General features: G+C 45.6%; 1 protein-coding gene across 6 annotated transcripts in view; it reads left to right on the forward strand.

Moving 5' to 3' along the window:
* Positions 1-10,264: 10,264 nt before the first annotated feature.
* PARD3 (par-3 family cell polarity regulator) overlaps positions 10,265-14,389 on the forward strand; it is a 535,067-nt gene continuing 530,942 nt past the window's right edge. For all 6 annotated transcript variants that reach the window (XM_018552327.1, XM_018552326.1, XM_018552321.1 and 3 more), the window contains exon 1: positions 10,265-10,592. In XM_018552327.1, the coding sequence (XP_018407829.1) occupies positions 10,473-10,592 (120 nt within the window). In that variant the 5' untranslated portion in view covers positions 10,265-10,472. The remainder of the gene's footprint in view (positions 10,593-14,389) is intronic.

A 14,389-nucleotide genomic window follows, 5' to 3' on the forward strand; every position in this document is an offset into this window, starting at 1 on the left:
CAATCATCCCACGTTCAAAGGCTGTTAAATCGCATTGTTTACCCATATCTTCAGAAAAAAATCACCTGCTGTCGTGGTAAACAACCTGTTTCACTATTTATAATGGTCTAGCCCTCTAGCAACTTCAGCGCAAAATTATAGCTAATTAGCCTACAAACGTCAGGTGGTCATAATAATCTGGCCACTAAGTGTATAAATCCTGTATAATAATAATCAGCCAGAGAGAACAGCTATGCAGCTACTCTGATTTTTTTTTTTTTTTTAACTAGTTGATCCAAAAACATACAGAACAAAATGTAGCTAAGAAATAGATAAATGATTTCTACTTTGCTGAGTATTTATCACCCAATCTATAGCCAGACTGTTCCCTTGGAATGACAATTTCATCGGATGGTTCTTGTTTTACTGGAAGGACTTCTCTGCACCTTCTCCTCCTAGTAACTTATTCATGATGCTTTATGAAGTGTACGTTGGTATATGAGCAGCTGCTGTCAAGCCAAGTGCAGGAAGATTTGGCAGCTGTGGCTGGACCTGCAAGAAAGCAAAAGGCTTACAGCATAAACCTGATATCTCAGTGGTTCCCATAATAAACTTTGAGTTGCGATAACTTTGAAGTGCGGTGGCTGTGTCAGTGGGGAGTACTTATTTACATTTCTGGTGATCATTGGTTTATCTTCATACAATTACAAATGTGTGAAAATACAAGCACAGGTGAAGAGCTAAACAATGCACAGTTTATAGAAAAAGAAAAACTGAAAAATCTGAACAACTCAAGAAGATATATCTGTAAAAAATAAGTCAAGGCAACTGGACTTGCTGTATTTTTCTTGAAGACATTTCACTGGTCATCCAACCAGCTTTCTCAATTCACAAAAATTATCTGGGAATAAATATGGTGAATGTTGCTCCAATCCACATAATCTGTTAGTCACAACCAGGCGTTGAATGCATTTGTAGAATTTGATTTAAAACATCCTAGGCTCCAATTCTACAAATGCATTCAACACCTGGTTGTGACTAACAGATTATGTGGATTGGAGCAACATTCACCATATTTATTCCCAGATAATTTTTGTACTAGTCATTCTGAATTGAGAAAGCTGGTTGGATGTCCAGTGAAACGTCTTCAAGAAAAATACAGCAAGTCCAATTGCCTTGACTTATTTTTTACAGATATAACATGACCTGGATGAATGAGAACTTTCACAGACAACTCAAGATGAGCACATGATGAAAAGAATATAAGCAGAGGTTACAGTACCGGTGATGGCAGCATCAGAACGAACAATCAGTAGATCAAGACATATACTGCTTGTCCAAAAAAATAAAGCCACACACTCTAATATTTCATTGGACCATCTTTAGCTTTTATTACAGCACACATTCGCCGTGGCATTGTTTTGATAAGCTTATGCAAGGTCACAGCATTTATTTCCATCCAGTTGCATTAATTCTTCATCAAGATCTTGTATTGATGATGGGAGAGTCGGGTCACTGTGCACATCCCAAAGATTCTCAATGGGGTTAAGGTCTGGACTCTGTGGTGGGCAAACCATTCTGTCACAATTTGAGCCCAAGAAATCCTGGCATTGACATCTCGGAATATGCCCGTGCCATCAGGGAAGAAAAATCCATTGATGGAAGAACCTGGTGTTGTAGAAATTTTTATGGGTATTGTCATCTGTCTCCCTGTGTCGGATTTAACTGATGATTTAACTGAGGAACGCTCTAGCAGAGGGTACTTGGGTTGGATCGGGACCAGCGGTAAAACTGTCCGTATGAAAACCTTCTCATGGGCTTGGAGACGTGTTCGCGGTGTGTAGGGGCGTTTGCCGATTTGTGAGTACTAAGTGCAATGCGCTGGGCTCCTTGCCTTCAAACTTCTGTACACATTAGTGAAGCGAAGTCCGTATAACGAGATGCATATTGTACCTCTATTGCGGACTGCGCTATCCCTTTTGGATACATATCTGTTTTTATAAGAAGACATTGATAATATGCCTTGTCCGTATACTGGTACCGTATATAGATAACCGCATCAGCAATGTATCTTCAGATAGTCTCAAACCTATAAGAACAAGTAGAATGACTTTACTAGATCCTGGTCACTCTGAGCAGTATTGAGTAGGGTCCATGCTGACGATGATGGGCAACCACATGGCCGGTCGGGGACAATGGACATGACTCATCCTTCCTTGTTACAGGGATGAGGAGTTGCATTTCCCTGTTCAGCCATCTTGGTGTAGTCCCCTTTTTCCTTTTGATATGTACCTGTATTTCTGGGCTGACTGGCTATGTATTAAGGAAGTGGTTGTTAACATCACTTCCTGGTTTGCTGGTTTTTTAAATCGTTTGCTGGTTGTTGACATCACGTCCTGTTTGAAATTACTTCCTGGTTTGCTGTGTGAGACCACTTCCTGTCTGACATCACTTCCTGTCGGGCAAGCTGGGCTCCTTGCCTTCAAACTTCTGTACACATTAGTGAAGCGAAGTCCGTATAACGAGATGCATATTGTACCTCTATTGCGGACTGCGCTATCCCTTTTGGATACATATCTGTTTTTATAAGAAGACATTGATAATATGCCTTGTCCGTATACTGGTACCGTATATAGATAACCGCATCAGCAATGTATCTTCAGATAGTCTCAAACCTATAAGAACAAGTAGAATGACTTTACTAGATCCTGGTCACTCTGAGCAGTATTGAGTAGGAACCACATGGCCGGTCGGGGACAATGGACATGACTCATCCTTCCTTGTTACAGGGATGAGGAGTTGCATTTCCCTGTTCAGCCATCTTGGTGTAGTCCCCTTTTTCCTTTTGATATGTACCTGTATTTCTGGGCTGACTGGCTATGTATTAAGGAAGTGGTTGTTAACATCACTTCCTGGTTTGCTGGTTTTTTAAATCGTTTGCTGGTTGTTGACATCACGTCCTGTTTGAAATTACTTCCTGGTTTGCTGTGTGAGACCACTTCCTGTCTGACATCACTTCCTGTCGGGCAGATATAAAACAATAAACAAAGGCCTGTGCTGGCTCTCTTAGCATGGATCTTGAAGCAAGCAGCATCTGTCTCCTGTGTCCTAACTCTACATGACTCAAAAGAGGTACTGCCAGTCCTCGCACAAAAGAGCGTAATACAAATGTGCTTTTAAGCACGGGGTGAAATTCTTTGTGTTTGGCGCACTCTGGCGCAGTATGGATTTGTGCGTTGAACCAAGCGAATTTCCATAACACTTGTCATTCAGTATATTCAGGTACACAGAAGACCTCATTTTTTGGGCACGTAACATTGCTGAACCTAGACTTATCCAATGGAAGGCTCTGACCTATTTGCTTAGCTAACTCCAAGTGGTGACTTTTTTTCTTGGCCAAGCATTGTATATAGGCTGCTGAAACTATATAGAAACTTTAACTTTTTCTGGAAAAGTCAAATCTGATCCCGATCTTTCCACATTCCTTCCTATTGGCTCTTTAATGCAGTGGTGGCTTTTTATTGACCAACTGGGAGATTAATGGGACAGAAGGTGGTGGGGCCAACCTGTCATAAGAGAAACATGGAGACTACTATTGCTGATCTCTCGTTCTGAAAATTCTAGCTGCCTTGTTGGAAATGATGTCCCACTTACTACCATCCCTAGGAAAAGGCATATTACTGCTGCCTATATTTCTGCATCTGCTGATCGTTCTGATAACGTTGATCTTAATCTTCTCAATCTCAAGCAAACACCTCTGCAAAACAAAATGAAGGCCATTAAACACACTATAATAAAGCTGGCTGATAACCAGTAACATTTTGTTTTTGGAATATCCGTTCAATCAGTGGCGGACCTAAGGAACAAAGGGCCCCTGGAACATCGCAGCACTCTCCTCCTGCAGCGCTCGGTCGGCTGTCACTTTCTCTCCTCCCCGCTGGGTCACAGAGCAGCGCCCAGCGGGGAGGAAAGAAAGCAGAGATGCGCCGCTGTATCGGCAGAAAAATTGCACTTTTCGGCATTTAGCCAAAAAAGTGTCATTTTCGGCCGATATGTTTTGGCGGCCGATATATCGGTGCATCCCTAATATTTACAGCAATGCAGAATGGCAGAGGCTATAGAGGACTACACATCCCAGCAATACTTTATATAACAATAGCATTTCTGTATAAAGTACTGCTGAGATTTGTAGTCCTCTATAAAGGGTGCATTCTGCATTGCTGCAACAGTACTTTATACAACATTAGGCTACAAATAATAATTATTCTAATGAATTATTTACTCTTACATCTTCTGGCTGGTCTTCTGTCTTCAGCAGTTTCCTGTGTGTTTTCTGTTTGCTGGGCCCCCCCAGGCCGAGGCCCCGGTGCGCCCGCACCTGCTGCACCGGCGGTAGTTCCGCCACTGCGTTCAATGATCTAATTGTTAGTGGGGTCTAATCGTTGTTTATTTGCGACCATAATGACAGGAAAAATCAAATTCTCGGGATTAATTTTTTTTTCTCTTTTTATATCGGATCGAATGGAATCCTAACCATGAATGCAATTTCCATTCGAGAAAAATCACACATATCGCAAAGCTCATGTGTTGGGCACAAAAATAAATAAATCAGTATTTAATATTTCTGGAATTCCATTCAAGTAGTGGGACGGTACCAAAATTTTAAGGGCTGTTGAAGGAAATTAGTTGACTCAATGAGGAGAAGAGAAATGTTCTGAAATTTTGAAGAAATGTTTAAACAAAATTCTAACAGTATATGGCCTTCTTAAAGCGGACCTTTTCACTGAAAAATCTAATTCTACCAATGCATCCCTCTCTGTATGATAATTAATAATAACATAGACATGTCAGGTGTGAAATGCTGTGATTGTGAAATACTTACACTTGCAGAGCTTTCACTTCCAGCTTTGAAAGGGCAAAATGACTTCATTTTGCCAAAGCGTTGCATCCTGGGAAGGTTACATCAGCATTGCTGGGAAAACTCATGAGATCTCAGGGAAAGGCATTTTCCTCCCCTGAGATGATGTGCATGGTCACATGTGCCAGAAACCCAGGAAGTAATAGGAGCTAATAATCTGCCCTTAGTAAACATGGCCACTGTCAGAAGACTGGGGAGGAAAAGAGAAACAAGGTATAAAAAGAATACAAATCCGGCAATTATCTAGAAGTATCAGTTTGCCATTACTAAACATTTCTAAAGGTGCCTTTGTTGTTCTTTTAAAGATATGGGTAAAGGGCCGCTTTAAGACAGTGCAAGCAGCAAAGATCATGGTGGTGATTATAAAGCATTCACATAACAAACAGCTATGCAAATGAGATTTGCAGCACAATATTGCTACTAGGTGGAGCTGAGGAGCATAAAATGTCATCTAGTGGCCATAATGTGCTGTGAATACAGTTGCGTGGCTGTCTGTTAATAAAGCACCCCCTAGAAGTACTCTATAGTGACCCATAGCAGCAGGTCAGATCTGCTAGAGCATCCCCGGTTGCTAAAAGCTCTTAGCAACCTGACATATTCTGGTTTTTGCTCCAGTGAAATTATGTCACTGGTTGCCAGGAGCCAAGCGGGATGCTGGTCAGAGCTGCCGGACCCATAGACTCCTCCTTGGTAACAAGCAACCACCTCCAGCATGCAGAACACTCCCTTCCACCCCCCGGTAACAAGCATCCACCAAGAACCCCCCCCATGCCCCCTCCCCAGTAACAAGCATCCACTGCCAGCACTTCCCCCCAGCCTCAGGCAGTGAATAGTGTAGGAACAGCCCTGGCTATACCTGTAACAGGGACCGTGGTGCCATCTGCCTGGCTGTGCTGTGTGGCAGGGCAGTGTAAATCTCAGGGCTGGAAGATCCTATAGATATATTTCATCTGTGTATTTAGCTGTTTGTTCAGCTTTAACTCAAGGCAACATAGGGCGACTGCAGAGAGCTGAGAGTTAATGAAAGCAGAGACGCAGGAACTTTGGCTGTATTTTTAGTCTATTATTTCAACCTTGTGGCGCCCCGTGATTATCGCCGCTGCGGTAAACTTCAACTTTACTACAAACTTTACTGCAGAACGATGCTGCCAAAGGAAAACCACTCGGCTCATGAACATGTTCAAACCTGAAACATACCCAACCAGTCATCTTAACAATGCCCTACCGGTCCATCTCCTTTTCATGCACGGGGAAGGAAGACGTTGTGACGGGACTCATAAATGATGCAATTAAACTTCACAAAAAAAAGATCCCATCCTTCTAAATCCAGAGTAAAGCCAGAGACACAGAATCCATTGTCTCCAGGACTGTTGTATGGGGATGTTGCATTTACAGGGATGGCCATTGTATGCAGAGTGTGCTCTATGAGATTCCAGTATCACCATCCATACCGGCCCCATAACATAACCTCAAGGAAATGGAGGGAAAGAAATCTTGCTGTAGAAGAAAAGGGATCTCCATGCAGCCACTCCTTCCCCTCAGCATGTCTCAACCAAAAAACCTGTTCCCATGAAGCCAGAGGAACTTCCTCTATTGTTCTCCATGGAAGCTTTGCTGTCAATCATCATGATGTAGTGGAGGGGCGGACAGAGGTGCAGGGGAACCCGGAGCGGAATATCGGCTTCTTTCTCACAGAGGCCTCATTCACACTTGCAGCAAATATCCGGCGGATTCCTACGGCTGGATTCACAGGGATGAGGATAGTTGCTGCGCTGAGCAGCCGACTGGGGCCGCAGCTGTCCGCCGGTGTTCACATGTAATTGGTTAGGGATAGATGATCGCCACTGGATGCCTTCCGTGTGAGTCCAGGGGCGATCAGCTGTACTGCAGGTATCGCTCCACGCAAGTTGTTTGCATTGGGCCTCTGAGAGATTTCCCTTTACTTACTATTGTGGGGGCACAGGAAGTGGGGAGTAAATCTCCTTAGTTGAGATACAAGGGCAATTTATAAAATCTGGAGCAGCTGTGCATGGCAACCAATCAAAATCTAGCTTTCATTTACAAAGCTTAACTGACCAAGCTGAAGATGTAGGCTGATTGGGGGACTGTGCACAGTAACCAAATTCAAGTTTTAGTAAATTCCCCCCATTGTCTTTGTAATGTGGCAAGGCTGGAGATGTGGGAGCAGATTGGTGGTGGGGGGCGGTTTGAGGCAGGGCTGTTTTTAACGTGGGGCAAAAGGGGCCCCATGCCCAGTCATTGCTGTGGGGTCCAAAGCATCTGCTCCAAGAGCACGCAAAAAATACACGCGTCACTGTTCTGCTTACTATGTGATCGGCATCACATAGCGCTGCTCCACCCCTGCCATATGCCACGTAGTGTGACCTCTACTGAGGGAGACGCCACCTGCATGGTGGGGGTGTGGCAGGCCGAAGAACATTTTTGCCCAGGGTCAAATCAATATTAAAGACGACCCGGGGTAGAGGCGCACATTACAGGGGACAGAGGTGGGGTGCACAGTGCCCCTCCTGGCAACCACGGACATCAGTCACTTGTCACCTGGAGAGAGCAGAGAGATGACCTTATCAGTCTATTGTACTGTCCACGTATAGGCTGGAGAGGAGAGAGATGACCTTATCAGTCTACTGTACTGTCCAAGTCTAGGCTGGAGAGGAGAGAGCAGAGAGATGACCTTATCAGTCTATTGTACTGTCCACGTATAGGCTGGAGAGGAGAGAGATGACCTTATCAGTCTACTGTACTGTCCAAGTCTAGGCTGGAGAGGAGAGAGCAGAGAGATGACCTTATCAGTCTATTGTACTGTCCACGTATAGGCTGGAGAGGAGAGAGATGACCTTATCAGTCTACTGTACTGTCCAAGTCTAGGCTGGAGAGGAGAGAGCAGAGAGATGACCTTATCAGTCTATTGTACTGTCCACGTATAGGCTGGAGAGGAGAGAGATGACCTTATCAGTCTACTGTACTGTCCAAGTCTAGGCTGGAGAGGAGAGAGCAGAGAGATGACCTTATCAGTCTATTGTACTGTCCACGTATAGGCTGGAGAGGAGAGAGATGACCTTATCAGTCTACTGTACTGTCCAAGTCTAGGCTGGAGAGGAGAGAGCAGAGAGATGACCTTATCAGTCTATTGTACTGTCCACGTATAGGCTGGAGAGGAGAGAGATGACCTTATCAGTCTACTGTACTGTCCAAGTCTAGGCTGGAGAGGAGAGAGCAGAGAGATGACCTTATCAGTCTATTGTACTGTCCACGTATAGGCTGGAGAGGAGAGAGATGACCTTATCAGTCTACTGTACTGTCCAAGTCTAGGCTGGAGAGGAGAGAGCAGAGAGATGACCTTATCAGTCTATTGTACTGTCCACGTATAGGCTGGAGAGGAGAGAGATGACCTTATCAGTCTACTGTACTGTCCAAGTCTAGGCTGGAGAGGAGAGAGCAGAGAGATGACCTTATCAGTCTATTGTACTGTCCACGTATAGGCTGGAGAGGAGAGAGATGACCTTATCAGTCTACTGTACTGTCCAAGTCTAGGCTGGAGAGGAGAGAGCAGAGAGATGACCTTATCAGTCTATTGTACTGTCCACGTATAGGCTGGAGAGGAGAGAGATGACCTTATCAGTCTACTGTACTGTCCAAGTCTAGGCTGGAGAGGAGAGAGCAGAGAGATGACCTTATCAGTCTATTGTACTGTCCACGTATAGGCTGGAGAGGAGAGAGATGACCTTATCAGTCTACTGTACTGTCCAAGTCTAGGCTGGAGAGGAGAGAGCAGAGAGATGACCTTATCAGTCTATTGTACTGTCCACGTATAGGCTGGAGAGGAGAGAGATGACCTTATCAGTCTACTGTACTGTCCAAGTCTAGGCTGGAGAGGAGAGAGATGACCTGATTAGTCTACTGTATTGTCCAAGTATAGGCCTAGAGTTGGGAAGGTGACCGAACGGTTAAAAAAAAAAGTCTGTTATAGGGTGACACTATTCTGTTTCTTTTTCCACCAAATGTGCTTCTGAGTTGTCACCCTGTCACATGGGCTTCTGATGACTACAAGTGGCCATTTCAAAACGCATTATGCAGACGTGGTCCCTTGCTATCAGCATCAGGAAACCTGCCTTGAGAAATGGAGTACTGCTATCGCCGGAGTGCATGTATGTAGACAGGAAGTGGCTGCAAAGAAAGTGCAGGGAATCAACAACACTGAAATGTAGCAAAGAATGAAGAGAAGGAGAAAACACAAATGTTGTTTATAAATGAGAGCTGTGTATGATACGCAGGGCCTTAGCAAACTACACTGGCCTGGTATAAGCTGTAGTCTCTGTCTTGCTGCACCACCTTCTTTCAGCCCCCCGATAACACTTGTGATGTGCCACATTGTGCGTTGTGTTTGTCACGTGCAGGGCAGCTATTCAATCAATACAGCTTGCCATACACGGCACAGAAGTGCGCGTACCTTTCTGAGTTTGGCGCCACCAGGCTTCAGCAAAAGTCAGCCTTTGTTAGAGGAGCTGGGCAGAAAATTGTGACTGAAGTCATGATTGGGCTAGTCCAGGTGTGGGCAATCTCCAGCCGTGGTGCAACTACAAATCCCATGAGGCATGCAAGATTCTCCCAGCCACAGACATGACTCCCAGAGAGAGATGCATCATGGGATTTGTAGTCTCACCACCACTGGAGGGCCGGAGTTTGCCCACCACCGAGTCTGACAGCAGCGTGTACAGACTGTCCAATTACAATAGCCGGCAGGGTAGACTCCCAGAGCATGGATGAGGGAAGGCGTTCGACACTTCCAGAGTTCATTGCTGAAGAACATTCGGTCGCTGTGGCTCTGTAACAGAGTAAAAGATTGGTCATGTGGGTATTACACCTTTTATTTCTAAACAAAACATTTTCTGTTATATTTTTCACCTACTAACAAAGTTGCCTTTAAAGTGAAGCTAAAGAAGGTTCTGCTGCACTGTGCAGACACAACTAAGCAGCTTTGAAGTATGGCAGCTTCCATCTGAGGCTTCTCACGTCAATATTTTGCTTTCTGACTGATCCCCTTTAATTTCCTTTGGATGAATCACCTTCTCAGTTGTCAGCCATAAGACACAAAATGATAAGGCGTGATGACCGTGAGTCTTCCCCCCCTCTCACTTGCTCCCGAACAGACCCACGACCCGAATCCTTATAGCTGCAGCGCAGCCAGGGTCAGCTTTTATCCCCGCCATCCGCCAATCACTTGTTACCTAGGGATATATGGGCGGGAATGTCATCCGGTTGGGATATCTATAGGCAGAGCTGAACGTCCATCAGGAATGCTGTTGCCTGATTGGTTAAGACGCGCCGCTGGGCTCGCTAGCGCTTAGCTGCGCCGCTGGCGGTCAGACAATCCTGGTGGAAGGGGGTGGGAGGAGTCGCGCATTCACATGCAGGAGAGAAGGGAGGAGGTGGAGGCTGCTGCAGGCCCCGCATACATCGGAGGATACGGAGGGAGAACCGGAACCCTGGATTAACCCCTGAACACTGAGAGCGCGGGGAGAGCAGGGCGCATCTGCGGGCTCCCCCGGGCGCCACTATGAAGGTGACGGTGAGCTTCGGGAGGACTCGGGTAGTGGTTCCCTGTGGGGACGGCAACTTGAAAGTTTCGAGCCTCATCCAGCAAGCGGTGACCAGGTACAAGAAGGCCATAGCCAAGGTGAGTGAGGCCGGGAGGGGAAGAGAGCAGCAGCTAGCCATTTCTATGACTTCTTCGGGACTCTGAGGGGCTAGGATACCCCTAGATTTGTAGGGTGGTCCCATCCGTCTTGGATTGTTCCCGCTGGTGGAGAGCCCAACTGGCTGAACCCGCGGGGGGGATGATGTGGGAAAGGGAACACCAACCTGTATAAGTGTGACAATGGTACAAAACATGGAATAGTTGTGAGTCCGAGTGTTTACTTTCCCAGGCGGTGTGTGTGTGTGTGTCATATTCTCATCTCCCAGGCTGTAAACTCATTTCCAGGATATCAGCTGCTTCCACTCAACTACTATTACACAGTATGGACTTGAAGTGTATGTCCACCTTCGCAGGCGGATTGGGATGACACCTACTTTATATTTGTTACATATTCTCCTTCACACAGCACAACTTTAAATACATATAGCTGCTTTCCTTTCTATTTGGGGCTCCCAGGCACAGGCACCTCGGGCGTAAAATACGGGTGTCCTGCCTGTGAGCCACAGGTGCTGCGTACAGCCGCCCGTAGAAATCAATGGCTGTATGCGGGTAAACACTGGACGTGTGTAAATATATGTACAAAATTGTAGAAATGTCACCAGCACACCAATCCTTTTAAGATAGCAAAAGCTTCATTTATTGAAGTTTTTTGTCATATGACCAAACAAGTGCTTTCGGGACCGCGCAGGGTCCCTTCATCAGGATAGTACTAAATATATGTACAGACGCACATCCCTGACGTTCCTTTACATGCATGTGTGTGTTTATACCCATACCTGTAGCTCCCACATGGGCCACATGGGCAAATCGCCCCATATTTATATTATAGGGGTACATGCCCCATGTGAGTACCCCTCCAAGTATACCTTTCCTCTTCTATGCCATGCTAAAGTAGTAATAAACTTTTATTTACATTGGCGCTGTTGATACACACCATGTCGGCCTGCATGGTCAGCCCCAAATACATCTTTAAGTGCTTACAATGAGAAAATCCGCTCGCTCCTTCTCGCAAAGCGCTCCTACAATGAGCCTTACCCTGGTCAGGGAGCTCACATGTAATAGAAAGGTCACATGACTGCGTCACCAAGGCACAGAGATAAAGCACTGCTCCTCTATGGCTTCGACTAAGCCCAGGATTGGGTGAAACATGTCAGAGGGGGCAGGACTCGTTGTCATTGACGAATAAACTGATTCAGTGTGGCTGGATCCTTCCTTTACTACATGTCACATGACTGATATGTGTCCCATTAGGTAGAGCAGGGGTAGCCAAACTCCAGCCCTCCAGCTGTGGTGACACTACAAATCCCATGATGCATCTCTCTCCGGGAGTCATGTCTGTGGCTGTTAGAATCTTGCAATGCCTCATGGGATTTGTAGTTCCACCACAGCTGGAGGGCCAGAGTTTGGCTACCCCTGAGGTAGAGCATCATCATAAGAAAGCGCATGCCTTCTCATAGAGCTGCCACCCAGTCCCCTTCGGAGGAGGAGCAGGGATTGCAATGCTTAGGGGCAGTCGATGAGCTTTGGTGCATGGTGTGTGGCATTGCCAGGACGGGTGTGCACTGGTAAGGCTGACTATGGCGGGGCTCCAGGGGACCCTGCAAGACAGTGTAACCACCCCAATAACAGGAGTGATATTTCAAAACAAAGTCAGAAAGAAGCCAGAAGCTGTAAACGCATTGAAGGGAATTTTGCAAAACTGTAGCAAACAGAACCTGGAGCAGGCAACCAATCAGCATCTCTCTTCAGTTTGCCCTGTTAAGATTTGAGAACGAGAGAGAGAAGCTGATTGGCTGCAATGCAAACCTGCTCCAGTTTTGATAAATACTCACCAATGTGGACATCAAAGCCGGCAAATGCAATAGTGTGCTGCTGTGATGTAATTTTTAAATGGAGGGTTTGATAACACTTGGAGGGGGCTGGAGAGCTAAGTTTACCATAATTAACCATGTCGGTACTGTGCTGGCAGATCTCCACATCAGTTGTAAACTAGAGGTGCACCCTGTCCGTCCTATGAAAGGGTTAAAGATCTTAAGGCTTGGGTGGTACATTGTATGATAATACTCTTATAAAAACCCTGTCCCTCAGTCTGTCCCCTTATGGCACTTTCTAAGCTATTGTGAACGGCATGTGCTGCCTATAGGGTCCCATGTATAAACCAGTGCCAAAGAAACAACAAACAGTTACCGTAAGCAATATATATTGTACATTATTTTTGGGGTATGCTGTGTGAATGGGAACATATAACAATGGTAGAGGCGGGGTCTCTCAAATGTGACTGCAATGTGGACATACACTTTAAGCTGGCCATACGCTCTACACACCGTACAATCTCGGTGTGAGCTACTTTTAGCTGTACCAGACCCATGCGATATATGAAGACGTATCTAAACTATGCTTTCAGTTTGTATACAGACCAGCAGGCAGTTGTTGGAGGTAAGGAGATCATACATTTGGGTTGTATAATGAAAGGTCAGACATAGAGGATCATGGGAACCTCAGAGCAAGTGAGAACATTTGTGTGTTTCCAGGCTTTGTGTACATGGGTGCTTCTCTGTGGATCTGTGTAGTAAGTAGCACCTTGTCCTGTGCACTTGCAGCATATGCGTTGTGGTTGTGCTTCCTATAGGCTCATCAGGTGATGATAGGATCATCCGTTCAGCTTTGGCTGAATGGATCGGTGAGGACCGGGCACACGGAGGCGATCAGACATGTACATATACATAAGCCTTCAGGGCTACGTATTCATTCTCACACTGCTACTTGATTTGGGCTTCACTCCCATTACATTATTGCTGGATGTGTTATTCCCATTAAAATTATTAGAACTATATTAAAATGCATCTCAATGTGTGCGTTAAGAAGCAGGGTATGTGTGCTGACATTCAATGCAAAGCGCATTGAAAAAGTGTGACCGCTCGCCTTAATGCACATTAACATGCACTTCCATCCATTTACATTAAATCGAAGGTGCAACAGAGGGAAACGCATTTGTGTGAATCCATACGTTTGGCTTGACAAAGCAATGTATAGGAATACACAAGAGGTATCTGTAAAACCAAAATATGTGTTTCACCTTCAGGGCCCATTCACACCACATCCAGATCATCTCCAGACCTGATTGTTTCCGGACCCAAAATGCATCCCAATGCATCCCTATGCTATTTCTGGCCTCTGTTCACACCAGCGCAGTCCGTTCCAGAACAGAAAAGTACTGCATGTCTCACTTTGTCTGGTCTGGAATGCACAGGAACGCATAAAAATGCATGGACCGCACCTGAAAGCCCATTTTAAGCTTAAAAAAAATAAAACGGCTCCAGAATGTGGCACTGCGTTCCAGATCTGATCCGGAAATGGTGTGATCTGCTGCAGCTACTTCCTGTCTATATGCACCCCAGAGATGTCTGCATGACCTTTCTCAGAGCGAGTTTCCTCATGGTGACAACCGTGCCTATGCAGTGTGCATTTGTGTGGCCCCTTGTAGTCTTTATCATAGGCCTGTGTGACAGGGAGACAACACAGGGGCACAGTTAGGAATAAAGCGAGTGTTGTCACCCTATTATAGGAAGTAGCTGAACAAGGAGCTTTATGGCAAGATCACCATAAAATATAAAAAGTGTCTTTGGAGTCGCATTTACATATTTTAGTGGTTGGATTTGGGTTTGCATAGGTCATGTTTCATCTTACACCCACACTCAGGGTGTAACATGAAAGAAGGTCTCATCCCCAACCACACACCCCCATCCTGCTCCTCCCGAACACCTGAGTCATCCATT

The sequence above is a fragment of the Nanorana parkeri genome, unplaced genomic scaffold (assembly GCF_000935625.1).
Source record: "Nanorana parkeri isolate BGI_ZX_2015 unplaced genomic scaffold, ASM93562v1 scaffold84, whole genome shotgun sequence".
NCBI classification, from domain to species: Eukaryota; Metazoa; Chordata; class Amphibia; order Anura; family Dicroglossidae; genus Nanorana; species Nanorana parkeri.